Here is a 24,464-nt window from a genome sequence, read left to right on the forward strand (position 1 = left end):
TCGGTCAGAAAACAAAAGTTCAGCGGGAAAGGGGCGACTTTGTAACCTCTTTTTTCATTTCAAAAATCCTAATCTGCAAAGGGTCCTTTCTCCAGGGAGGCCCGGGGCTCGGCGGCGGCCCCCCTACCCACCCGTTCCCGGGGCTTGGATCCTGGTGGCCGCCTCGCCGCCCCCACCCACGCGGGCCCCGCCAACCTCGGGCCCTCGGGGCTCCCCGGCACCGGCGGCCGCGGGAAGCGCCGAGCAGAGCCAGGAGTTTCCCATTCCTCCTTTCACAATGAAATCCCACCCCCAAGCACCGAGGTCCGAAGTTTGGAGGCTTTGAGAGCCCAGCGAGCCCCCTAAGGCCCCGGTTCGGTCAGAGAGAAGCCTCGAATCCCCACCCGGCCGGTCCCCTCCGGGAAAGGAGACGCGAGGCCTATAGGGCTCGGCTTAGGCCGCAAAACTAGGGACCCAACGGGACCTACACGCAGCGGCGGCTCCTGGGAACCTACGCCCTTGCCGGGCAAAGCTTCGGGACCCCAGGTGGCCCCGCCACGCTCCCGCCCCTCCCGTGTCCCGGTCCCTCACCCCGCGGGAGGGGAAAACAAGCTGCCCTCCACCCCGAACCCCAAGCCAGGAAGCGGCTGACGCGGCTCCGCACTTCACATTTTGTTCCTTCAACTTCGGCTCAGGAACCCCGAAGGCTTCTCTCGCCCCCGGCCACTCGGCGCAGTCCGGTGCCGCCGAGGCCTTATCGGCACCTCCAGGCAGCCCCGCCGGGCCTCAGTCCTGCGCCCCCCCTCTCCGGTCTCCCCTTCCGTCCCCTCCCTCCCCAGCCGAGGGCGGGAGCCGAGCCGCCGCCGCCTTTACCTCCTCCTCATGCGGGCGGAAGGTGCATCGAGCGCCCGGGCCTCTGTCAGGTGGTTGCGGCGCCGCCGCCCCTCTCCGGGCTGCACACAAAGCGGCTCCGCGGGTCCCGCCGCCGCCGCCGCCCGCCCCGGAGCGGCGCTGGGGCTGGCGGTGCCGAGGAGGAGCAGTCGCCGCGGGGGGAGACGCGGGGCGAGTGAGAGCTGGGCGGGGAGACACTGCCGCTCTCCGTCTGGCAGAGGAAGAGCAGCCTCGGAGAAGGCTCCTCCGGGAGCGTGTGCGCGTGTGTCCGCCCCGGACCCCGGCTGCCCGCCCGCCAGCACCTCGCGCCGGCCGGGTCCGCCGACCCGGACCCGGACGCCCCTAGCAGCGGCGCGCGCGCGGCCGTCCGTACTCCCGGCAGCCGGCGCCTCTCGCACACACCGCCGGGTCACGCGAGCGGTGCGAGAGCACGCGAGAGCAGGGAGCGCGCCTCGCTCCCGCCCCTTCCTCCGCCGGCCTTGCCTCCGCCTCCCTCGGGCCTCAAGCGGCGGCGCGCGGGGCAAACAGCGCCGCCACCCGGTTGGCGCCAACACCTGCCGCACCGAGCGCCTTCGAGAGGACCGGACCCAAAAGGCGAGCAGAGGAGGAGCCTGGCTGGCGGGAAGCGACCCGGCGCCCACGGCCTTTTGGGGCCAAGTTGGATGAACGGAGTTTATTACCGTTTGCGGCGGAGTTGAGTTCTTGACTTTTGGGATTCACCCTAAACGACGTGGATGGAAATGGTTGAAAAATGGTTAATTACTCGGTGATAATGAATCTCCCTAGGGACAGAAGATCTGCAACCTGAGGAAAAGTTTTGCAACATGGCACAACGTGTGCTTCTCATTCTTGTTTCTTTTGACAGCCACCAGAGTTTGCCCTCTCCTCTTTAGATGTCTAAAATTAATTTTGAAAACTGCAAAATATGTAAATTGCACTGAGTCGAGTAGTTCTCAAAGAATAGACGAAATTTCCTGGACTGCACTCCCAATCAGGATTTCTGAGACTGGAATTCAGAAATAAGCATGTTTACAAATTGGAAAGCTAAGTCTTATGAATATGGAGTAACTCATTAAAAAATTTTTTTAATATACCAAAGGATAGCTTTTTCTTTCAGCCAAAGGAAAACTCAATGTAGTGGTGTTTGAGCAGTTTAAAATAAAAAACTGAAGCAAATGAACCTCGGGAGCACATATATAATTTTCCAAAGATGAAGTTAGAAAGAGAAAATAATTTGAAATAGTCTTCAGTTCTTGAAACTGATCGCTACTGTAGTTTAAAATGATATCTGACTATTTAAATTATTCTTGATGGATGTTAATTGGTCTTTTCCACATCCTTTATTTGATCTTAAAAATATTATAGGTGCTGCCCTCACTGAATTGTTTTTCAAGTAATATACAAGGAAGCAATTATCTCAGAATCTAATACACCGCAGTTGCTGATTTGCTAGTTCAGTTCAGTTCTGTTCAGTCGCTCAGTCCTGTCTGACTCTGCGACCCCATGAATCGCAGCAAGCCAGCCCAAACTCATGTCCATCGAGTCAGAGATGCCATGCAGCCATCTCATCCTCTGTCGTCTCCCCTCCTCCTGCCCCCAATCCCTCCCAGCATCAGGGTCTTTCCCAATGAGTCAACTCTTTGCATGAGGTGGCCAAAGTATTGGAGTTTCAGTTTCAGCATTAGTCCTTCCAATGAACACCCAGGACTGATCTCCTTTAGGATGGACTAGTTGAATTTCCTTGCAGTCCAAGCGACTTTCAAGAGTCTTCTCCAACACCACAGTTCAAAAGCATCAATTCTTTGGTATTCAGCTTTCTTCACAGTCCAACTCTCACATCCATACATGGTCACAGGAAAAACCATAGCCTTGACTAGATGGACCTTTGTTGGCAAAGTAATGTCTCTGCTTTTAAATATGCTATCTAGGTTGGTCATAACTGTCTTTCCAAGGAGTAAGTGTCTTTTAATTTCATGGCTGCAATCACCATCTGCAGTGATTTTGGAGCCCAAGAAAATAAAGTCTGACACTGTTTCCACTGTTTCCCTATCTATTTCCCATGAAGTGATGGGACCGGACGCCATGATCTTAGTTTTCTGAATGTTGAGCTTTAAGCCAACTTTTTCACTCTCCTCTTTCACTTTCATCAAGAGGCTTTTTAGCTTCTCTTCACTTTCTGCCATAAGGGTGGTGTCATCTGCATATCTGAGGTTATTGATATTTCTCCCGGCAATCTTGATTCCAGCTTATGTTTCTTCCAGTCCAGCGTTTCTCATGATGTACCCTGCATAGAAGTTAAATAAGCAGGGTGACAATATACAGCCTTGACGTACTTCTTTTCCTATTTGGAACCAGTCTGTTGTTCCATGTCCAGTTCTAACTGTTGCTTCCTGACCTGCATACATGTTTCTCAAGAGGCAGGTCAGGTGGTCTGGTATTCCCATCTCTTTCAGAATTTTCCACAGTTTATTGTGTTCCACACAGTCAAAGGCTTTGGCATAGTCAATAAAGCAGAAATAGATGTTTTTCTGGAACTCTCTTGCTTTTTCCATGATCCAGTGGATGTTGGCAATTTGATCTCTGGTTCCTCTGCCTTTTCTAAAACCAGCTTGAACATCTGGAAGTTCACAGTTCACGTATTGCTGAAGTCTGGCTTGGAGAATTTTGAGCATTACTTTACTAGCATGTGAGATGAGTGCAATTTTGTGGTAGTTTGAGCATTCTTTGGCATTGCCTTTCTTTGGGATTGGAATGAAAACTGACCTTTTCCAGTCCTGTGGCCACTGCTGAGTTTTCCAAATTTGCTGGCATATTGAGTGCAGCACTTTCACAGCGTCATCTTTCAGGATTTGAAATAGCTCAACTGGAATTCCATCACCTCCACTAGCTTTGTTTGTAGTGATGCTTTCTAAGGCCCACTTGACTTCATATTCCAGGATGTCTGGCTCTAGATGAGTGATCACACCATTGTGATTATCCTGGTCGTGAAGATCTTTTTTGTACAGCTCTTCCGTGTATTCTTGCCACCTCTTCTTAATATCTTCTGCTTCTGTTAGGTCCATACCATTTCTGTCCTTTATCGAGCCCATCTTTGCATGAAATGTTTCCTTGGTATCTCCAATTTTCTTGAAGAGATCTCTAGTCTTTCCCATTCTGTTGTTTTCCTCTATTTCTTGGCATTGATCCCTGAAGAAGGCTTTCTCATCTCTTCTTGCTATTCTTTGGAACTCTGCATTCAGATGCTTATATCTTTCCTTTTCTCCATTGCTTTTCACCTCTCTTCTTTTCACAGCTATTTGTAAGGCCTCCCCAGACAGCCATTTTGCTTTTTTGCATTTCTTTTCCATGGGGATGGTCTTGATCCCTGTCTCCTGTACAATGTCACGAACCTCGTTCCATAGTTCATCAGGCACTCTATCTATCAGATCTAGGCCCTGAAATCTATTTCTCACTTCCACTGTATAATCATAAGGGATTTGATTTAGGTCATACCTGAATGGTCTAGTGGTTTTCCCTACTTCCTTCAATTTAAGTCTGAATTTGGCAATAAGGAGTTCATGGTCTGAGCCACAGTCAGCTCCTGGTCTTGTTTTTGTTGGCTGTATAGAGCTTCTCCATCTTTGGCTGCAAAGAATATAATCAATCTGATTTCGGTGTTGACCATCTGGTGATGTCCATGTGTAGAGTCTTCTCTTGTGCTGTTGGAAGAGGGTATTTGCTATGACCAGTGCGTTCTCTTGGCAAAACTCTATTAGTCTTTGCCCTGCTTCATTCTGCATTCCAAGGCCAAACTTGCCTGTTACTCCAGGTGTTTCTTGACTTCCTACTTTTGCATTCCAGTCCCCTATAATGAAAAGGACATCTTTTTTGGGTGTTAGTTCTAAAAGGTCTTGTAGGTCTTCATAGAACCGTTCAACTTCAGCTTCTTCAGCGTTACTGGCTGGGGCATAGACTTGGATAACTGTGATATTGAATGGTTTGCCTTGGAGACAAACAGAGATCATTCTGTCGTTTTTGAGATTGCATCCAAGTACTGCATTTCGGACTCTTTTGTTGACCATGATGGCTACTCCATTTCTTCTGAGGGATTCCTGCCCACAGTAGTAGATATAATGGTCATCTGAATTAAATTCACCCATTCCAGTCCATTTTAGTTCACTGATTCCTAGAATGTCGACGTTCACTCTTGCCATCTCCTATTTGACCACTTCCAATCTGCCTTGATTCATGGACCTGACATTACAGGTTCCTATGCAATATTGCTCTTTACAGCATCAGACCTTGCTTCTATCACCAGTCACATCCACAGCTGGGGATTGTTTTTGCTTTGGCTCCATCCCTTCATTCTTTCTAGAGTTATTTCTCCACTGATCTCCAGTAGCATATTGGGCACCTAATGACCTGGGGAGTTCCTCTTTCGGTATCCTATCATTTTGCCTTTTCATAGTGTTCATGGGGTTCTCAAGGCAAGAATACTGAAGTTGTTTGCCATTCCCTTGTCCAGTGGACCACATTCTGTCAGACCTCTCCACCACGACCCATCCATCTTGGGTTGCCCCGCGGGCATGGCTTAGTTCCATTGAGTTAGACAAGGCTGTGGTCCTAGTGTGATTAGATTGACTAGTTTTCTGTGAGTATGGTTTCAGTGTGTCTGCCCTCTGATGCCCTCTTGCAACACCTACCATCTTACTTGGTTTTCTCTTACCTTGGGAGCGGGGTATCTCTTCACGGCTGCTCCAGCAAAGCATAGCTGCTGCTCCTTACGTTGGATGAGGGGTATCTCTTACCAACCATAAATTCTTCCTACATAGAAATTCTAGATGCAAACTCTGGGGCACCACAACAATGGACATGTTCCTCACTTGCTTTGTCCAGTAGGTCCTAACCACATGCAACTACAAAACACCTGAAAAGTGGTTGATGAAATGGAGGAACTAAATTTTTAATTTAATTTAAAAAATCTAAGACTTCCCTGTGGATCAGACAGTAATGCGTCTGTCTACAATGTGGGAGACCTGCATTCGATCCCTGGGTCAGGAAGTTTCCTGGAGAAGGAAATGGCAACCCACTCCAGTACTTTTGCCTAGAAAATCCCATGGACGGAGGAGCCTGGTGTCCATGGGGTCACAAAGAGTTGCACATGACTGAGCGACTTCACTTTCACTTAAACAGTAATATGTGGCTAGTGGTTGCTATATTGGACAGTGCAGTTCTAGAGAACAGAGTTTGTAGGAGTGCTTGACAGAAGGTGAGGGTAGAGGTTAAACTGTGTTCACACTAAATACTGCAGAGGTTGAACAGAGTGGCAGTTTCAAAGGATGAACTGGGGTAATAGGAGACTAAAGCCATTTATAGTTAAACTGAATGAAGGTAAAAATATCAACAGAAAAAATGGAAAAATATCTGACATAAAGCAGATTTTATAAACATGTGTTTTCTATTTATCTGAAATTCTTTATTTGTTTTTCAATTTAAAATGTAACTAGCTAAGTTTATCCTAAGGGCATTCCTGGTGGCTCAGAGGTTAAAGCGTCTGCCTCCAATGCGGGAGACCCGGGTTCGATCCCTGGGTCGGGAAGATCCCCTGGAGAAGGAAATGGCAATCCACTCTAGTATTCTTGCCTGGAGAATCCCATGGACGGAGAAGCCTAGTAGGTTACACAGATTACAAATTTGAAACTTCCATGTACCTCTGGTCCCAGAGAAATTTTAATGACATGTCATAATTAGTGTGAAACTAAAAAAATGGTATTTTATTTTAGAGTCTTTCCAGATATCACTGACAGCCTGGCTAGAACAAATACATATAGGCACAGGATAATACCGTATCTATCTGTGGTGAATGAAATGAATTTTACATGTTTCACTGATGACTAAAAATATAAAGTCTGAATCATTTTGCCTTAGCATGATCAAGGTGTTAATGATTAACTTGTTTGTCATGGTAATTTAAGGACTTTATTTGAATCCTGTCTGATATCTTTGGCTTGATGCGCTCTCTTTTCAATTTAAGGTGTGAAAGCCGACCTGCATCATTAATTACATTAGCTTTCTTAAAATTGTTTTTATCAAAATTAAGTATTATTTAGCAAACTAAGACTAAATGTTTTCAAATACAAAAGAAACTACAGATATAAACAACTTGGGTAAATCTTAGTGATGTAATATGATAACCTGTTTAAAAAGTTCAAAAGCAAGGCTCAAGATGTTGGTTACCCCTAGAGTACAAGGGAAAGCAGGGAACACAGGAAGACCACATGGGAAAATGAATATATAGATATATATGATCTTGTTAAAGCTTTCTTCTTGGGTGTAGTGGTGGCTTCATATATGTTCATTATGTGATAGGTGAATGGATGGATGAATCAATGAGGGCAATCCATGGGCCAATAAGGTATGTGTTTATAACCCAAGTAATATTCAGTCACTAGGTCGTGTCTGACTCTTTGCGACCCCGTAGACTGCAGCACACCAGGCTTCCCTGTCCTTTACCAACTCCTGGAGCTTACTCAAACTCATGTCCATCAAGTTGGTGATGCCATCCAAACATCTCGCCCTCTATCATCTGCTTCTCCTCCTGCCTTCAATCTTTCACAGCATTAGGGTCTTTTCTAGAGAGTTGGTTCTTCGAATCAGCTGGCCAAAGTATTGGAACTTCAGTTTCAGCATCACTCCTTTCAATGAATATTCAGGACTAATTTCCTTTAGGATTGACTGCTTTGATCTTACTGTCCAAGGGACGCTCAAGAGTCTTCTCCAACACAACAGTTCAAAAGCATCAGTTCGTTGGTGCTCACCTTTCTTTATGATTCAACTCTCACATCCATATATGACTACTGGAAAAACCAAAGCTTTGACTAAACTGACCTTTGTAGGCAGAGTAATGTCTCTGCTTTTCAATGTGCTATCTAGGTTGGTCATAACTTTTCTTCCAAGGAGCAAGCATCTTTTAATTTTGTGGCTACAGTCACCATCTGCAGTGATTTTAGAGCCCAAGAAAATAAAGTCTCTCACCGTTTCCATTGTTTCCCCATCTATTTGCCATGAGGTGATGGGACCAGATGCCATGATCTTCGTTGTTTCAATGCTGAGTTTTAAGCCAGCTTTTTTTACTCTCCTCTTTCACCTTCATCAAGAGGCTCTTTAGTTCTTTTTTGCTTTCTGCCATAAGAGTGGTGTCATCCTCATATCTGAGGTTATTGATATTTCTCCTGGCAATCTTGATTCCAGCTTGTGCTTTATCCAGCCCTGCATTTCACATGATGTACTCTGCATATAAGTTAAATAAGCAGAGTGACAATATGCAGCCTTGAGGCACTCCTTTCCCAATTTGGAACCAGTCCGTTGTTCCATGTCCAGTTCTAACTGTTGCTTCTTGACCTGCATACAGGTTTCTCAGGAGGCAGGTGAGGTGGTTTGGTATTTCCATCTCTTATCAAGCTGCAGCATTCACACTTCCTCCTCAAGGAGTCAGGGAGATTATTTTGGCAACAAATATTGCAGAGACAGGTATCACTATTCTAGATGTTGTATTTGTAATTGATACTGGAAGAACGAAAGAAAATAAGTATCATGAGAGCAGTCAGATGAGTTCTTTGGTTGAGACATTTGTCAGCAAAGCCAGTGCTCTGCAGTGCCAGGGGAGAGCTGGGCAGGTCAGAGATGGCTTCTGTTCCTGCATATACACAAGAGAAAGATTTGAAGGCTTTATGGACTATTCTGTCCCTGAAATCTTGTGCGTGCCTTTGGAGGAATTATGTCTTCATATTATGAAATACAATCTTGGTTCTCCTGAAGATTTCCTCTCCAAAGCTTTAGATCCTCCTCAACTTCAAGTAATCAGCAATGCAATGAATTTACTCCGAAAAATTGGAGCTTGTGAACTAAATGAGCCTAAACTGACTCCACTGGGCCACCACTTTGCAGCTCTGCCTGTGAATGTTAAGATTGGCAAGATGTTTATTTTTGGCGCCATTTTTGGCTGCTAGGATCCAGTGGCAACATTAGCTGCAGTTATGTCAGAGAAGTCTCCTTTTACCACACCAATTGGTCGAAAAGATGAAGCAGATCTTGCAAAATCAGCCTTGGCCATGGCAGATTCAGATCATTTGACGATCTACAATGCATACTTGGGATGGATAAAAGCACGGCAGGAAGGAGGCTATCGTTCTGAAATAGCATATTGCCAGAAGAACTTTTTAAATAGAACATCACTGTTAACCCTAGAGGATGTAAAGCAGGAGTTAATCAAGTTGGTTAAAGCAGCAGGATTTTTATCATCTACAACTGCTAATAGCTTTGAAGGAAACAGAGCCACACAGAAATTTTCCTTCCAAGAAATTGCCCTTCTTAAAGCTGCACTTACTGCTGGACTGTATGACAACGTAGGGAAGACAATCTATACAAAATCAGTTGATATTACAGAAAAATTGGCTTGCATTGTGGAGACAGCCCAAGGGAAAACACAAATACATCCATCCTCAGTAAATCGAGATTTGCAGATTTATGGATGGCTTTTATACCAGGAGAAGATACGATATGCCCGAGTGTATTTGAGGGAAACTACCCTAATAACCCCTTTTCCAGTTTTACCTTTTGGAGGTGATATAGAAGTTCAGCACTGGGAACGCCTTATCTCTGTTGATGGCTGGATCTATTTTCAGGCACCTGTTAAGATAGCTGTCATTTTCAAGCAGCTACGAGTTCTCATTGATTCTGTTTTAAGAAAAAAAACTTGAAAACCCTAAGATGTTTCTTGAAAATGACAAGATTCTCCAGATCATTACTGAATTGGTAAAAACAGAGAATAATTATTGAAACTGCAATTCATGATCAACTGCTTTGAAGAGAGTCATGAAATTATGTGAAAATGGACCATCCTGTTAAGTATTTTAGTACTTAAAATGTTGGTACTAGTTATAATGTAAAGGTGGTGGAAAAAAGCACATACTTTAAACATGTGTAATTTTCTAATTTCTTTTTAATGATAGCTATTCTCAGTGTATTTGCCACTACATTTACAATAAATTCTTTCTTATCATCCAAAAAAAAAAAGAATTTTCCAGTTTGTTGTGATTCATACAAAGGCTTTAGTGTAGTCAGTGAAGCAGAAATAGATGTTTTTCTGGAATTCTCTTGCTTTTCCTATGATCGCTGGCAATTTGATCTTTTGTTCCTCTGTTACCAAGTATTATGATTAATCTTATTCAGGGAAGCTGAAATCCAGAGAGAAAAAAGACAAGCATAAGAAATTTTATGTTGCGCTTTAATATTAAAAAGAAATTTTATCCCCCAGGGCTTACCTGTTGGTTCAATGGTAGAGAATGCACCTGCTAACTGCAGGAGATTCCAGTTCAATCTCCTGGTCCCAAAGGATCTCACGTGCCTCAGAGCAACTAAGCACGTGCACCACAATTACTGAGCCAGTGCTCTAGAGCCTGTGAACTGCAACTACTGAGCCCATTCACCACAACTACTGAGGCTGTGCACCCTAGAGCCCATGCTGTGTAACAAGAGAAGCCACGGCAATGAGAAGACTGCACACCACAACTAGAGAGAAGCCCCTGCTTGCCACAACCACAGAAAGCTTGGCAAAGCAACAAAGACCCATCACAGACAAAAATAAATTAATTAATTTAAAAAATAATAAAAACATTATATCCCCTAGAGTCAAAGAAATTCTGTCCCCATGATAATTTTTTTCTAATAGTGGTAGCAAAATGCAAAATTATTTGGAATTATATTTTACATGAATGCCACTTTGCAGCCCTTCCTTAAATTGCTAGTATTTGGATGCTAAGTGATTATAAAATTGAAAGAATTGTCAAGGTAATTAAACTTTCAATAATCACATTAAAGTATATTTTTATTATGAGGTCTGGCATTCCAGCCTCTTAATGCCTTATATGACTAAAATATATAGGAAAGTAAACTTATGACAAATACTTTATTATGGTAAAGGCAGAAGAGATTCATTTATGGAAATATGTTAGAGAGGATAATCATTGCCTCCCTCCTGCAAACTCTTTTAAGAGTTGTTCCTATCGTAGTCCTATATATTTCCTCTCTTTCTCTTTCCCTCCCCCTCTCTGTACCCTGCCCCGCCATGCCCCTCCTCCCCCGCAGCTGACTGAGCCTGAAGTGACTGAGCTGAGCCAAACAAAATATCATGAGAGGCTGTGAACTAAAACTCAGCAACAGATGGAACTTTTAGCTGAATTATATCAATGTAAAACAGTAAAAGTCTTCAGCTTTCTACATAAGAGTATGCTAAGGAAAACAGAGCTGTCCTAATTTTTGTCCCAACTGTTCAATTTTTCTTGGATTCCACATAAGCGTTGTTTCCTTACAGTAAAATCTCACTTGAACTAATGTGAGTAAATTTCTGACCTTTAAATACCAAATATGACCTGATTTAGAAATATCAATTGGACCTCATGAAATCTTAACCATGATCCACGAAACTAGCTTGACTGGGTCAATTTTGTTGTTCAGTCGCTAAGTCGTGTCTGATTCTTTGCAACTCCATGGACTGTAGCCTGCCGGCCTCTTCTGCACACGGGATTTTCCAGGCAAGGATACTGGATGGGTTGCCATTTCTTCCTCTGGGGATCTTCCCCGGACAAGGAATCAAACCTGCATCTTTGCATTGGCAGGCAGATTCTTTACTACTGAGCCACCAAAGTCCAGACTGTGTCGAATAGTGCCTTCCAAATTAATGTCTACTTGGAACCTCAGGTCATGATCTTATTTGGAAGTAGGGATTTTGCAGATGTAATTAGTTCAAACGAAGTCATACTGGATTAGGGTGGGCCCTAAATCCAATGGCTGGTGTTATAAAAAAGACAGGCCTGGAAGAAGGCCAGGGGATTAAAGAGGCAGAGATTGGAGTCAAGCAGCTGCAAGCCAAGGAATGCCAAGGATTTCCAGCAAACACCAGAACTAAGGAAAGAGGCAAGGGAAGATTCTTCCTTGAGCCTTCAGAAAGAGTACACCCTCCTGACACCTTGATTTCAGACTTCCGGTCTCCAGAACAAGAAGAGAATGAATTTCTGTTGTTGTAAGCCACTGCACTGATGGTACTTTGTTACAATAGCCTTAGGAAATTCATACACCAGCCATATGTAAAATCTGTCCTAAAGTGGGTTAGTAGCTGTAAAGAAGTAAAAGCATTTTACCTTCTGTAAGACAAATTTCATCACTCTTATTTTTGGACCTAACATTTGCTTATTTTTGAAAGAGAAAATTTGTAGAACATTTATATATAAATGTTATATAGATAGATAGATGTTTATATATAATTGTTCTGTATATGTTGTTCCCTTGCTAAGTCATGTCCAATTTTTTGCAAACCCATGGGTTGCAGCACACCAGGCTTCCCTATCCTTCACTTTCTGCAGAAGTTTGCTCAGATTCATGTCCACTGAGTTGGTGATACTATCTAATCATTCATGTTGCCCACCTTTCCTCCTGCCCTCAATCTTTCCCAGCATCAGGGTCTTTTCCAGTGAGTTGACTCTGTGTATCAGGTGGCCAAATTATTGAAGCTTCAGCTTCAGCATCAGTCCTTCCAATGAATATTCAGGGTTGATTTCCTTCAGAGTTGACTGGTTTGATCTCTTTGCTGTCCAAGGGACTCTCAGGAGTTTCCTCCACCACCACAGTTCAAAAGCATCAATTCTTTGGCACTCTGCCTTTTTTAAGGTCCAACTCTCACATCCATACATGACTACTGGAAAAATCATAGCTTTGACTACATGGACATTTGTCAGCAAAGTGATGTTTTTGTTTTTTTAAAGTGATCAGTGTTTTTTACGCATATATACAGAATCTAGAAAAATGGTTCCGAAGAATTTATTTGCAGGGCAGCAATGGAGAAACTGACATAGAGAATAGACTTATGGACAAGGAGAGAGGGGAGGAGAGGGTGAGATGTATGGATAGAGTAACATGGAAACTTACATTACCATATGTAAAATAGATAGCCAACAGGAATTTGCTGTATGTCTCAGGAAACCCAAACAGGGGCTCTGTATCAACTTAGAGGGGTGGAATGGGGAGGGAGATGGGAGGGAGGTTCAAAAGGGAGGGTATATATGTATACCTATGGCTGATTCAGAGAAGGCAATGGCAACCCACTCCAGTACTCTTGCCTGGAAAATCCCATGGACGGAGGAGCCTGGTAGGCTGCAGTCCATGGGGTCGCAAGGAGTTGGATGCGACTGAGCGACTTCACTTCCAATTTTCACTTTCATGCACTGGAGAAGGAAATGGCAGCCCACTCCAGTGTTATTGCCTGGAGAATCCCAGGGACGGGAGAGCCTGGTGGGCTGCCGTCTATGGGGTCGCAGAGCTGGACATGACTGAAGCGACTTAGCAGCAGCAGCATGGGTGATTCATGTTGAGGTTTGACAGACAACAACAAAATTCTGTAAAGCAATTATCCTTCAGTTAAAAAATAAATTAAAAAAAGTGATGTCAGTGTTTTTTAATACACTGTCTAGGTTTGTCATAGTTTTTCTTCGAAGGAGAGAGTGTTTTTTAATTTCATGGCTGCAGTCCCCATCTACAGTGATTTTGGAGACCAAGAATATAAAGTCTGTCACTGTTTCCACTTTTTCCCCATCTATTTTCCATGAAGAGATGGGACTGGATGTCATGATCTTAATTTTTTGAATGTTGAGTTTTATGCCAACTTTTTCACTCTCCTCTTTTCACCTTCATCAAGAGGCTCTTTAGTTCCTCTTCACTTTCTGCCATTAGAGTGGTACATCTGCATATCTGAGGTTGTTCATATTTCTCCTGACAATCTTGATACCAGTCTGTGACTCATCCAGCCCAGCATTTTGCCTGATGTACTCTGCATATAAGTTAAACAAGCAGGGTGACAGTATAGAGCCTTGTTGTACTCCTTTCCCAATTTTGAAACAGTCAGTTGTTCCATGTGAGGTTCTAACTGTTGCTTCTTGACCTGCATACAGGTTTATCAGGAGACAGGTAAGGTAGTCTGCTATTCCTATCTCTTTAAGATTTTTCCACAGTTTGTTGTGATCTATGCAGTGAAAAAACTTTAGCGTAGTCAATGAAGCAGAAGAAGTAGCAGAATTAGCAGAAGTTTTTCCTAATTTTCTTGCTTTCTGTATGATCCAGTGGATGTTGGCAATTTGATCTCTTGTTCCTCTGCCTTTTCTAAATGCTGCTTGTACATCTGGAAGTTCTTGGTTCACGTACTGCTGAAGCCCAGCTTGAAGGATTTTGAGCATAACTGTACTATCATGTGAAATGAACGCAGTTGTACAGTAGTTTGAACATTCTTTGAACATCCTTTGGCACTGCCCTTCTTTGGAACTGGAATGAAAGCTGATCTTTTCCAGTCTTGTGGTCACTGCTGAGTTTACCAAGTCTATATGTGTGTGTGTGTGTGTATATATATATATATATATATATATATATATATATAAAAATGTAAAGTATATATATAAATGTAGTACATTTATATAAATGTTCTATGTCTTATACATGTAAAATGTAAACATTTGTAGAACATTTATAAAGCCATAAGTGCATTTTTCTTAATTATATTAAGTTTATGAGCCTCAATTTATCTGTGGAATCTGCATTTTCATTTTCCCATTTTCTCACATTCTTAAGAAATAATAATATGCAAGCAAATATTTAAATAATTGTACAACTAAGGTGGAGAAACTGCAGAAATGGAACTTTTTCTTGGCAGACAGATCCACCAAGCTTTGGCTCAAAGTATTCATTGGCTAACACGGAAAAGTACAAAATTGAAATTTTAAAAGGAGTACAGGGATGAGAATATATAATGTACTAAATGAGGTTGTACAAAAGTGAATGGACTAAAGTTAATGTCTGGTTCTTTAATAATCAATTGGTTCTTTTCATTATGCTCACTTTATTAACTAAGAATTGTCATCAATGCAGTATTTTCTGACTTAGAACCATCAAAAGTCATTACTATAATTGGCAGATTGTAAGAATAAGTAACAGAACATCAATTTTCTAGTATAACTGGAACTGTAACCACATCAGAACTGGTACCAGCACCATTTTACTTGTCCAAGGAATGTGTCAAGAATTTGTGTAACTTTTGCCTTCTGAAATTTTCCAAGTAGTTCCAAAAACTGAATAGTTTTTGGAATGTGTACTACCTAGATAAATACTGTTTTGGAAAAACTCTTCTGAGTTCAATTATGCATAGACTTGTGCAGGGATTAAAGAAAATTAAACAGTGAATCTGCAGAAAATTTAATAAGAGCTGTTTCACCTTCTAATAATACAGGTTTATTATGATTTTCAGGAGATAGGGAGTTTCTCGTTATTTGAATTTTTTGACAAATTGAAAATCAGAAAACTCCTTTCCACTCAATTGACTATATTACTAGAATACAACAGTTTTATTTTCATTCTTTAGGAAAAAGAGGATAGTGAACATAATGGGAAATATTTGGTGTTTGAACATAACCCCTAGTGCTTCAGTGTTGATAATCTGAAAAACACTTGAATTTGCAAAATATGGGTGTAGAATCAGAGACTGACTGAACCAAACATGTATGTGATAAAATCCACACCTAATCAGATAAAGTACCTGAACTGCTTGTCACAGTACCCGGCACATGGTGTACTGAGACTAGAATTTTCCATGACAGTTAGTTTCATCTCTGTATGTACTGAGGTTTTTATTTGACTGGAGAGGCCAGTTAGGAACCTCTGTCACATTGGGGTTTGCTGCCTTGACCCACTTAGCGCTTACTGTGTGCAGGTTTAATACTAAACGTTGAGGACGCAGAGGTGGATAAGATACAGTCCCCAACTTCAACAGGCAATTTGAAGTTTCCCTGTGTTATGTTATTACTATATTTGCATGCTTTTGTGCTATCTTAGCTTACTAATTTGGAAAGCAGAAGTCTGGGAAAAAGACAGAATGAAATTGGGGAGATGGTGGGGAGTGAAGAATTTTCTTAGGTATAAGCAAGGAAAAAATATTAACCGTTATTGTCTCCTGTTAATAGGATTATGGGATATGGCTTTCTCTTTCTTCATAATTTCACATACTTGTCAAAATTTCTGAAAGTATGTTCAGACAAAAAAAAGCTTCAGAATGCTTAAGACTGGAAAATGGATTTATTTTTAAAACATGACAGATAAAATCCACACCTAATGAGATAAAGTACCTGAAGTGCTTAGCACAGTACCTGGCACATGGTGCATGCTTAATAAATGTTAGCTCTACTGTTAATATATTATCATTATTGCTGTAAGTTAGTTCACTTGGTTGCAAGGAATGAAAGAAACTAACTGTAGCTAGTTTAAGCAAGAACTAGAGTGAGAGACAGACAGATAGATAGAGAAACAGAGCGGTATCCCAGGGAACCCAAGAGCAAAATCACAGCTAGGCCTCAAGAAAGAAATGGAAGTAAGAACTGAGGAGCTATCAGGATGCTATCGACTTTCCTCTGATACCTGCTTCATTCTTTGCTCTTTGAAGAGGCTCCTTTCTTTGCTTTTCAGTTCACATGACTTGCAGAAGAGAACCATCCATCTTCTTTACAACTCCTTTATCTTAGGTCAGCCCAGACTAAACTAGCAGCTCTTAGTTCAAATTGCAAAAGCTAAGGACAATACATTTAATTCTTTTTTCTTTTCCCTGTAGCCCTTATCATCTAGCATACTAAATAATTCATTACTTATTATGTTTATTGTTTATGCTTTGTCTCTCCAGGTGCCCATAACTGGTCTCATCAGCTGGGGCCAGGTGGGCAGGGTCATGTCTAAAACATACTTCTATTCATATTCATCCACCACTAATGGATCGGGAGACCAACAGCAATTTCCAGAGAAAGGAAAGATTATTGAAAAGAAAGGAAAGGAAAGATCTCCTCTAAAGGTTTATCTTGTTGAAAATAGTACCAAAGCTGTATTCTTTATATTTATACACTTCTCTCCTGACACAAACACAAAGTTCCCAAGGTATCCGCCAATTTGTTGGAAAAAAACCCCTCTCCATTAGCATCAGAACTAATTATTTAAATGTAATTTTCAAAGGTTTGACTTTTTTAATCTTAAAAATAAAAAACATTCACATTTTAAGAAATAATATTTAATATATAGTAATAAGTTCAAATTTTACAACACAGTATCTTTTTTCATATAATAAAACAGAAAACCATTATCTTCTAGATACTTCATTTCGGTACGCTATCTGCCTCTCGGATTCTCTCGCTTTTAGTGTGATAAGACAGACATCCTTTTCCTCCCTGTATGTTGTTCCCTTCTTGGGGCAGAGCACATACCATGGGGAACAGAAGGAGCATTTGGCAGTGTTACTGAATGCAGAGGGAGAGACAGAGACCCCCTCAGAATATTAACACATGAGGGACTTCAGTTTTTGCAACGTGAAAGGTCTGATTGTATATACTCCACTGATAGGATTTGACACAGTCCAGGTCTCATCTAAAGGGGAACAGCCTGTGCCAGAGGTAGAGAAGAAGACATAAGATCATGGGGAAAGGGTGCAAGTCTCATGAGAGGTTATGAAAAGAAAGGATGGGGCTAAATGGGAGGATTGGGCTTCCCAGGTGGTGCTAGTGGTAAAGAGCCTGCCTGCCAAAGGAGACATATGAGACACTGGTTCAGTCCTGGGATTGGGAAGATCGCCTATCCCAGGAGGAGGAGGAAATGCTGGAGGAAATACTCCAGTATTCTTGCCTGGAGAATGCCATGGAAAGAGGAGCCTGGCAGGCTACAGTCCATGGGGACACAGAGTCAGACACTGAAGTGACTTAGCACACAAGGGGGAGGATGTTTCTTCTTTATTGATAAGGTCGTTCTGTGGACTTAGATGGAAGAACCCCTGTCCACTGAGCACTGGAGAAGCTGACGTGAAGAGTGCGTGCTCAGTCTCGTCCGATTCTTTGAGATCCCATGGACTGTAGCCTCCCAGGCTCCTCTGCCCATGGGATTTCCCAGGCAAGAATACTGGAATGGGTTGCTATTTCCTTCTCCAGGGGATCTTCCTGACCCAGAGATCAAACCCACGTCTCCTGAGTCTCCTGCACTTGCAGGAAAGAGTCTTTTATTACCACTGGGCCACTTAGGAAGCCCTAGTGAAAAGAGTTAGAGGGACCCTTTCCAAACGCTTACTCTGTTGTGAGTCTGGGGAGATGACACTAACTTGAAGCAAGGTACTGTTGTGTACATTCTGCTAGATTACAAGCCATGTGAGGGCAGAAATCTGTGTTCATATTTTTCATGATGTATCTCAAATGCCTAGAACAGTGCCGGGCACCTGATGGCACTCAATAAATACTTGTCCAATTGATTAAAAAAATTCTGGATTATCTGTCTATGCCTGACTAGCTAACAATATAGATTTTAATCTTGGGCTATACCACTGCTGTCTTCCCTAGGCATGGTTCTGCTGTTTCACTAGAAGTGAATATTTGTCATACATTTGCCATACATTAGTCAAGCGATGAACAGAAGTAGAGGAGCAGCAGAAGGAGACACTTTACAGGGCCCAACAAAGTATTAAACTTTTCTCACTATTGTATCTGACACCATTCCAGACATAGGAGAAATTAAGATCAACAATGTAGCAGAATTAGATGTTTACAATATTATTAAAAATTTTTTTAAATACAGAATCAGTTGCTCTCTTCTTTCCTTTTTCCAGTATTTATCCAGTCACATCAACTCTGAAATGGATTGTCTTGACATAAGACCCAGAAGAAATGGGAGAGTGTTACAAACTGACCAAAAAAAAAGTTTTTATAAAAGTGTCATTGCTTCAGTGATGCATAACAATATAAAATACATGTAAATAAATAGCCTCCTGGGCTTCCCTGGTGACTCAGTCATAAAGAATCTACCTGCCAATGCAGGAGACATGGGTTCCATCCTGGATCCGGGAAGATCCCACATGCCGCATAACAGTTAAGGCCATGAGCCACAACTATTGAAGCCTGCTGCTGCTGCTGCTGCTAAGTTGCTTCAGTCGTGTCCGACTCTGTGCGACCCCATAGGCAGCAGCCCACCAGGCTCCCCCATCCCTGGGATTCTCTAGGCAAGAACACTGGAGTGGGTTGCCATTTCCTTCTCCAATGCATGAAAGTGAAAAGTGAAAGTGAAGTCGCTCAGTCGGGTCCAACTCTTCACGACCCCATGGACTGCAGCCTACCAGGCTCCTCCGTCCATGGGATTTTCCAGGCAAGAGTACTGGAGTGGGGAGCTATTGCCTTGAGAACCCCTTAGAGCCTGTACTCCTCAATAAGAGAAGCCACAGAAATGAGAAGCCCTCCCATCACAGCTAGAGTAGCCCTGGCTCGCCACAACTAGAGAAAAGCCCATGCAGCAATAAAGATTCAGCAAGCCAAATATAAATAAATAAAATTATATAAAAATTATTTAAAAACTAGCTTCTTATTGTATTTGGATGTGAAACTGCATAGGCAGAATTAAAGATACTTTATTATTCAGTCAATTGACCTGTTTTAATATGTGAGGCTATTGTTCTGAATTTTAAAATTTTGAGTTCTGGACTGAAGTTTTGGTAAGTTTTCTAACAAAATTTCCTTGGCTCAATGACTTGCAAGGTTATTTCAGTGAAATAGATACTTTAATACTTATTCATGATGCACCCTTCAACTGACTCCCACAAAGGAACGAGACATGGGGCTCATGGCTAGACAATAATCACCTCTTACTGTAGCCACCAAGAGCTTTGTTACTGAACCAAATATGTCAATCCTGGCTTTTCACTTAGGATAAATTTTTTCACCAGGAACTCCTTCTGCTTTCTGGCAAACAGGATTCTTTCAGCTCTTCCCATCAGTCTACTAGGTATCGCCAGACATAAATATGGTGGACAAAGCTTAGACTGAGGTTAAGCTTTTGAACTGTGGTATTGCAGAAGACTCTTGAGGGTCCCTTGGACTGCAAGGAGATCCAACCAGTCCATTCTAAAGGAGATCAGTCCTGGGTGTTCTTTGGAAGGAATGATGCTAAAGCTGAAACTCCAGTACTTTGGCCACCTCATGCGAAGAGTTGACTCATTGGGAAAGACTCTGATGCTGGGAGGGATTGGGGGCAGGAGGAGAAGGGGACAACAGAGGATGAGATGGCTGGATGGCATCACTGACTCAATGGCCATGAGTCTGAGTGAACTCTGGGAGTTGGTGATGGACAGGGAGGCCTGGCATGCTGTGATTCATAAGGTCGCAGAGTCAGACACGACTGAGCGACTGAACTGAACTGAACTGAAGCTAATACATTATTGTCATTATTTTACCTATGTGTAGTTATTTATAGTTTTCACCCCCAATATCTTGTTTACTGCTGTCAACAACTCAGAAAGGTAGGTAGATATGGATTTACTATGAAACTAATGAAGTTTAAATTTCCGTACCCGCTGGGAAGGACCCTAGTGAAGTCACACAGTCATAAGAGTTTGCAAAATTTGCAGTTTTTAACCACAATAGATTTAGACAATTGCCTCTATCCACTGTGACTACCCTTCCATACCACTTTTCTGAGAGACACTGGAGTGTCCTTAGGCATTCTGGGGTATCTGGCTGAGAGGAAGTTGGATTTGGTACGTTTAATTTGGGTTTAGCAATGGGGCATTCCCTGGAGGTTCAGTGGTTAGGACTCTGTGCTTTCATTGTAGAGGGCCTGAGTTCCATCCCCAAGTGGGGAACTAAGATCCCACAAGATGCATGACGCAGTAAGAAAACAAAATGAAAACAAAGCCAGACAAACCAAACCAAACAAACAAAAAAAAAGTAACTTGGATTTAGCAAAATATGTTTATGTGGTTTGCAATCACTTTTATGTACAGTTAACTTATTGCCAACTATCTCAGTGTAGGAATGGCTTCCTGGAACGCTCCCTCTGCAAACTGTTGATGAATGTTGACAATGCAAAGTTTTAAAGGTTTGTCACTGAACAAGGAATCTTCAAATGCTCTGTGATCTTGCACTACATACATGAAAGAAACCTGATGGGTGCTTCAGGAATTTGACAACAATTGTAAAAGTTTATATGACATTGCTGAAACCCATTGTGGAGCTGAAATAAATTTTTTAAAAGCTAACAAACAACAGTAAGGAACTTCCCTGGAAGTCCAGTGGTTAAGACTCTGTACCTCCATTGCAGGGGGGCATAGGATCCATCCCTGGCTGGGGAACTAGGATCCCACGTGCTGTGCCACCTAAAACTAAATGAAAAAATAACAAAACAATTGACAATACAAAAAAAATTGCATAACTAGATTGCTGTTGTTCAGTCGCCCAGTTGTGTCTGACTCTTTGTGACCCCACGGACTGCTGTACTCCAGGCCTCCCTGTCCCTCACCATCTCCCGGAGTTTGTCTAAGTTCATGTTCATTGCATTGGTGATGCTGTCCAGCCATCTCATCCTCTGATGCCCTCTTCTCCTTCTGTCCTCAATCTTTTCCAGCATCAGGGACTTTTCCAATGAGTCAGCTGTTCACATCAGATGACCAAAATACTGGAGTTACTCCAATTTTAGGACTATATCTTTGCCTTGATTTATTTTTTAAATTGAATTATAATTGATTTTCAATATATTAGTTTCAGATTTACATCATAATGATTCAGTACTTTTACAGATTATACTACACTTAAAGTTACTACAAGGTAATGACTATAATTCTCTGTGTTATACAATATATCCTTGTTGCTTATCCATTTTATATATAGAATTAAATAGTTTGTGTCTCTTATTCCCATACCCCTATCTTGCCCTTCTTCCTTGGGCCCCTCACTGGAAACCAGTAGTTCGTTTTCTATGTATGTTTTGCTAAGTACATTTGTTTATTTTTTTAGACTCCACATAAGTGATATCATACAATATTTGTCTTTCTCTGACTAATTTCACTAAGAATAATATTCTCAAGGCCCACCTACATTGCTGTAAGTAACAGAATTTCAGTCTTTTTTATGGCTAACATTCCATTATATATATAAACCTCATCTTTTTTTTAATCCATTTGTCTCTTAATGGATACTTGGGTTGCTTCTATATCTTGGTTATCATGTTAATAAATAGTACTGCTGTGAACACTGGGGTCTATGTATCTTTTCAAATTAATGTTTTCATTTTTTCCCACACACTTTGGAGTGAAATTGCTGGATCATATGCTGGTTCCATTTTAGTTTCTTGAGGAACCTCCATACTATTTTCCACAGTGGCTATATCAATTCACATTCCCACCAACAGTGTACAAGCGTTCCCTTTTCTCCATACCCTTGCCAACTTTTATTATTTGTAAACTTTTTGATGATAGCCACTCTGAAGGTATGAGGTGATATCTTGTTGTTTTGATTTGCATTTCTTTAATAATTAGCAGTGTTGAGCTTCTTCTCATGTGCCTGTTAGCTATCTGTATGTCTTCTTTGAAAAAAGGTCTATCCAAAACTTCTGCCCATTTTTTTCACTGGATTGTTTCTTTTTGATTTTCAGCTGTACGAGCTGTTTATATATTTTGGATATTAACCCCTTGTTGGTTATACCATTTGCAAATAGTTTCTCCCATTCCCATAGGTTGTCTTTTCATTTTGTTGATGATTTCCTTTGCTGTGCGAAAGCCTTTAATTAGGTGCCATTTGTTTATTTTTACTTTTATTTCTTTTGCCTTAAGAGACAGATCCAAAAAAAATATTGCTCCAATTTATGTCACAGAGAGTTCTGCCTATGTTTTTCTCTAGCAGTTCTATGGCTTCGGGTTTTACATTTAGGTCTTTAATCCATTTTGGGTTTATACAATTTTTTGTTTATGGTGTGAGTAAATGTCCTAATCTCATTCTTTTACACATAGCTGTCCAGTTTTCCCACTTACTGAAGTGATTGTCTTTTCTCCACTGTATATTCTTGCTTCCTTTAGGGGCTTCCCCAGTGGCTCAGAGGGTAAAGCGCCTGCATGCAATGCAGGAGACCTGGGTTCGATCCCTGGTTCGGGAAGTTCCCCTGGAGAAGGAAATGGCAACCCACTCCAGTATCCTTGCCTGGAGAATCCCATGGATGGAAGAGCCTGGTGGGCTACAGTCCATGGGGTTGCAAAGAGTTGGACACAACTGAGCAAGCTCACTTCACTTCACTTCATGACTGTGTGTATGTGACTTTAAATTGAAGAAAAGCACTGTATAAACATGACAGTGTGAAGAATATCAGTCTTCAGTGAATTTTTATTTCTGTTTGTAAACAAGACAGTATTTTTAAAAAATCATTGTTTATTTAATCAGTTTATCAAATGGGCTAAACTCAGTGATGTACAGCAGATAATAGTTTTATTTATCTCATCACTCCTTGCCAGCATGCTGTGATTCGTCACCCTTCCCCACCTCTGGGCAGTGTCTCAGGCCTATCCCACAGATTTTTAAAACTTAATTATTCATTTATTTTTGGCTATGCTGGATCTGCATTGCCGTGCATAATGGCTTTCTCTAGTTGCAGTGAGCAGGGGCTGCTCTCTAGTGGTGTGAGGGCTTCTCCTTGCAGTGGCTTCTCTTGTAGACCACAGGATCTAGAGTGTGTGGGCTTCAGTAATTGCAGCATGTGGCTTCAGCTGTTGCGGCATACGGGCTTAGTTGTCCTGCAGCAACCAGTGTCCCTTGTATTGGCAGGTGGATTAACCCCTGGACCACCAGGGAAGTCCAAAAAGACAGTATTTCGAATCATTTCTCTCTCTCTCTCTCTCTTTTTTTTTTTTTTTTTTGCTGAATAGAGAAGTATCTTTCTGGTAGGAATTTTCTTTCCAGGAAGTATATTTATGGCCTTGAATATTTTACAGTCTTTTTGTTTTGGCTATATATCTTCTATATTTTCTACTTTTTTTTTAGCTCAAAGTCAACACTCCATCCCAGCCTCCTAGATAACTCACTCTTTTCATACATTTAACTGTCTTACTATCCCATCATCTTCTCTAACTATTCTCTTGATTTTTCTCAAGTGAGTCTTTCTGGGCTACCGGCAGGGTGTTTCTTTCCAGCCTTTCCTTGTTAGCCTCTACCACACTTGAGACTATACAGTAATTGATAAAGATAGATTCTTTCTTTGGTAATACTGTGAACTGCTAACTGGAAAAATCCTCCTATAAAACATCTAGAAGTGCTGGATAAAATAAAACAAACATTCTTTTAAGTAAAGATCTGCAGTTTAATGGCCATAAATTCCTCTTATCCCAGTATGCTTTTTCCCTTGCAGTATGATTTTGTTGCTGTGTATACAAGAGATGCAGAGAAGGCACCCCACTCCAGTACTCTTGTCTGGCAAATCCCATGGATGGAGGAGGCTGGTGGGCTACAGTCCATGGGGTCGCACAGAGTCGGACACAACTGAAGCGACTTAGCAGCAGCAGCACACAAGAGATGATCTTATCCCTCACCCTTTATACCTAGACTGCTCTTGTCTTCTGACACCAACTGGTGTGCTTCAATACAGTTCAATTCTAATGCTAATTATTTGGCATTATGGTCAGAATCCACAGCTTAAAGGTCATGATCTCCAAAAGACTACTCGTGGCTTTAGATAACAGCTGCAAGTGGGGTCCT

At 41.9% G+C, this 24,464-nt stretch overlaps 1 protein-coding gene across 1 annotated transcript; it reads left to right on the top strand.

Annotated features, from left to right (window-relative positions):
* Window positions 1-277: 277 nt before the first annotated feature.
* Window positions 278-9,687, top strand: LOC128049505 (ATP-dependent RNA helicase DHX29-like). Its single transcript, XM_052641756.1, is given in 5 exon segments — window positions 278-310; window positions 437-1,045; window positions 1,089-1,464; window positions 8,311-9,596; window positions 9,598-9,687. Coding segments are annotated over 5 exon segments (2,394 nt in total).
* The last annotated feature ends 14,777 nt before the right edge of the window (window positions 9,688-24,464 follow it).

The sequence above is a fragment of the Budorcas taxicolor genome, chromosome 6 (genome assembly GCF_023091745.1).
Source record: "Budorcas taxicolor isolate Tak-1 chromosome 6, Takin1.1, whole genome shotgun sequence".
Taxonomy (NCBI): domain Eukaryota; kingdom Metazoa; phylum Chordata; class Mammalia; order Artiodactyla; family Bovidae; genus Budorcas; species Budorcas taxicolor.